Here is a 3,577-nt window from a genome sequence, read left to right as displayed (position 1 = left end):
CGCCCGAGCCCGGGTCCCCTTCCCTCCCCCCGTTTTCCAGGCTCCGCCCGAGCCTGGAGCCCACCTTCCCCCGTATCCCAGGCTCCACCTGAGCCTGGGGCCCCCTCTCCCAGGCTTTCCCCGAGCTCGGGACCCACCCTCCCTCCTTGTCCCAGGCTCTGCCTGGGCCCATCCTCTCCTCGTGTCCCAGGCTCCATCCGGGACCCATCCTTCCCCCGTGTCCCAGGCTCCGCCCGATCCCGGGACTCCCTTCTCCTCCCCCCGTATCCCAGGCTCTACCCGACTCGGGACCCCCTTCCCCATCCCCCCGTATCCCAGGCTCCGCCCGATCTTGGAGCCCCCTTCCTATCCCCCTGTGTCCCAGGTGTAGAGGCTCCGCCCGACCCCGGGAACCCCCTTCCCTCCCCGAGTCCCAGGCTCCGCCCAAGCCCGAGACCCTCCTCTCCCTCCTCCCCTCGTGTCCCAGGCTCCGCACGATCCCAGTATCCCCTCCCATCCCCCCGTGTCCCAGGCTCTCAGACTCCGCCCGAGCCCTGGACCCCCTTCCCATCCCCACTGTTTCCCAAGCTCCGACTTAACCCGAGACCCCCTTCCCCTCTCCCGAGCCTGAGCCCGAGCTCGGGACCCCTTCTCTCCCCCCGTTCCCGAGCCCGGCAACCTCCTCTCGCCCCACCTATACACGAGCCCGGGACCCCCTCCTCTCCCTCCCGTGTCCAAGTCTCCATTGGAGCCCGGGATCCCCTTTCTCCTCCCCCATGTCACAGGCTCCGCCCGAGACCGGGACCCCTCCATTACCCCCGTGCCTGAGACCCCCTCCTCTCCACCCCGTGCCGGAGCCTGGGATACCCTCCTCTCCCCAAGGCCAAGCCCGGGACCCCCTTCTCTCCCCCCTCTTCTCCCTCTGGTGCCCGAGCCTAGAATCCCCCTCCTCTCCCTCCGTGCCTGAGCCCAGAACCCCCTCTCCTCTCCCACCCGTGTCCCACGCTCCACCAGAACCCGAGACCCCATCCCCTACCCCGTGCTTGACCCCGGGGACCATCTCCTCTCCCCTCTGTGCTCGAGCTCGGAACCCCCATCTCTCCCCAAGTGTCCCAAGTTCCGCCAGAACCAGGGACCCCCCTTCACTCCCCCTGTGTCCCAGGCTCCGCCTAAGCCCGGCACCTCTTCCCCTCCCCCATGCCCGAGGTCGGGACCCCTATCCTCTCCCTCGTGTGTCCGAGCCCAAGCCTGGGACCCCCTTCTCTCCCACCTCTTCTCCCATTCGTGCCCGAGCCCGAAACCTCCCTCTTCTCCCACCCGTGTCCCAGGCTTCGCCAGAACCCGAGACCTCCACCTCTCCCCCGTGTCCTAGGTTCCGCCAGAACCAGGGGCCCCCCTTCACTCCCCCTGTGTCCCAGGCTCCACCTGAGCCCGGGACCTCTTTCCCTCCCCGGTGCGCGAGCTCGAGACCCCCATCCTCTCCCACGTGTGTCCGAGCCCAGGACCGCTCATCCTCCGCCCCTCTCCCCTACATGTCCAAGGCTCTGCCCTAGGTCGAGACCCCCTCTCCCTATTTCCTCGTGTCACAAGCTCCGCCCGAGCACAGGAGCCCCTCCTCTCTCCCTTGTGTCCCGGGCTCTGACGGGACTGCCCTCTCCTCCCCGTGTCCCGGGCTCTGATGGGATCGCCCCAGTCATCCTCGTGTCCTAGCTCTGGCAGGACCTCCCCTTCCACCGTGTGCCGGGCTCAGGCAGGACTCCCCCTCCCCTTTCACTCGTGTCCCAGGATTCGCCCAAGACCGGGACCCCCTATCCCCTACCACTGAGTTCCAGGTGTTCGAGGCTCCACCCGAACCCGGGAACCACCCCTTCCCTCCCCCGTGTCCCAGGTTCCACCCGAGCCCGAGACCCTCCTCTCACCCTCCCCTCGTGTCCCAGCCTTCGCTCGATCCCAGTATCCCCTGACCTACCCCCGTGTACAAGGTTACCAGGCTCTGTCCGAGTCAGGGACCCACCCTTCCCCCGTGTCCCAGGCTCTCAGGCTCCGCCCGGGCGTAGGACCCCCTTCCCCTCCCCCCGTGTCCCAAGCTCCGATCGATCCCGGAACACACCCTCCATCCTTGTCCCAAGCTAAACCCAGGCCCGGGATGGACCCTTCCCCTGTGTCCCAGGCTCTCAGGCTCTGCCCGAGCCCAGGAGCCCCCTTCCCCTCTCCTCGTGTCCCAGGCTCCGCAGGAGCCCGAGCCCGGGACCCCCTTCCTATCCCTCCCATGTCCCAACCTCCGCTCGAGCTCGGAACCCACCCTCCATCCTTGTCCCAGGCTCCGCCAGGGCCCGGGACCGACCCTTCCCTTGTGTCCCAGGCTCTCAGGCTCTGCTCGAGCCCGGGGCCACCCTTCCTCTCCCCACTGTATCCCAGGCTCCGCCTGAGCCAGAGCCAGGGACCACCTTCCCATCCCCCCGTGTCCCAAGCTCCGCTCGATCCTGGAACCCACTCTCTCACCTTGTCCCAGGCTCCGCCCGGACCTGGGACCGACCCTTCCCCTGTGTCCCAGGCTCTCAGGCTCTACCCGAGCCCGGGACTACCCTTCCTATCCCCACTGTGTCCCAGGCTCTGCCCGAGCCCGGGGCCCTACTCCCCTCCCCCGTGTCCCAGGCTCCGCCTGGGCCCGGGACCGACCCTTCCCCTGTGTCCCAGGCTCCGCCTGAGCCCGAAACCACCCTTTCTCTCCCCACTGTGTCCCAGGCTCCGCCCGAGTCCAAGCCCGGGACCCCCTTCCCATCCCCCGTGTCCCAAGCTCCGCTCGAGCTCGGAACCCACCCACTTTCTTTGTCCCAGGCTCCGCCCGAGCCCTGGACCGACCCTTCCCCTGTGTCCCAGGATTTAAGGCTCCGCTCGAGCCCAAGCCCGAGACCACCTTTCCTATCCCCACTGTGTCCCAGGCTTCGCCCGAACCCGGGGCCCACCTCTCTTTCCCCCGTGTCCCAGGCTCCGCCCGGGACCGACCCTTCCCCTGTGTCCTAGTCTCCGCCCGAGCCCGGGGAATCCCTCCCCTCCCCCATATCCTATGCTTTGCCCGATCCCGAGGGCCCCTCCCCCCTCTTCCCCAAGCCCGGGACCTAACCTCTCCACCTTAGTCTCAGGCTCCGCTCGAGCCCGAGACCAACCCTCCTCCGAGTCCAAGGTTCCGCCCGAGCCTCGGACCCCCCGTGTCCCAGTCTCCGCCTGAGCCCGGGACCTTCCCCGTGTCCCAGACTCCGCCCGAGATCGAGACCCCCCACCCCTCTTCCGCCCAAGCCCCTCCCCTGGGTGCCAGGCTCTGCCCGACCTGGGACCCTCAGGACCCAACCACCTCGTGTCCCAAGCTACGCTCGAGCCCGAGGCCCCCATCCCCCATGTCCCAGATCCGCCCAGGACTACCCTCCCCTCGAGCCCGGGACCCTTCTCTCACCCACCCTCCCTCGTGTCCCCGGCTTCGCCCAAGCTCGGGAGCTCTCTCTCCCCATCTCCACGTGTCCCCGACTCCGCCCGAGCCCAGGACCGCCCTTCCCCGAGCACGAAACCCATCTCTCACCCGCCCTCCCCCGTGTCCCCGGCT

The 3,577-nt window shown here is 68.7% G+C and overlaps 2 protein-coding genes across 2 annotated transcripts; both read right to left on the bottom strand.

Moving 5' to 3' along the window:
• Positions 1 to 345: 345 nt before the first annotated feature.
• Positions 346 to 1,008, bottom strand: LOC124898119 (protein argonaute 2-like). The gene has a single exon (XM_047411750.1). The coding sequence runs from the start codon at positions 1,006 to 1,008 to the stop codon at positions 346 to 348; it is 663 nt and encodes a 220-aa protein (XP_047267706.1).
• A 187-nt stretch (positions 1,009 to 1,195) lies between these two features.
• LOC124898117 (collagen alpha-2(I) chain-like) lies at positions 1,196 to 2,434 on the bottom strand. Its single transcript, XM_047411747.1, has 2 exons — positions 2,090 to 2,434; positions 1,196 to 1,507 (listed from the first exon to the last, which is right to left on the bottom strand). The coding sequence occupies exons 1-2, from the start codon at positions 2,432 to 2,434 to the stop codon at positions 1,196 to 1,198; spliced, it is 657 nt and encodes a 218-aa protein (XP_047267703.1).
• Positions 2,435 to 3,577: the final 1,143 nt, after the last annotated feature.

This window comes from Capsicum annuum, chromosome 1 (genome assembly GCF_002878395.1).
Source record: "Capsicum annuum cultivar UCD-10X-F1 chromosome 1, UCD10Xv1.1, whole genome shotgun sequence".
Lineage (NCBI taxonomy): Eukaryota > Viridiplantae > Streptophyta > Magnoliopsida > Solanales > Solanaceae > Capsicum > Capsicum annuum.
Note: the sequence above shows the minus strand (reverse complement) of the source record. Positions and strands in the feature narration are given on the sequence as shown.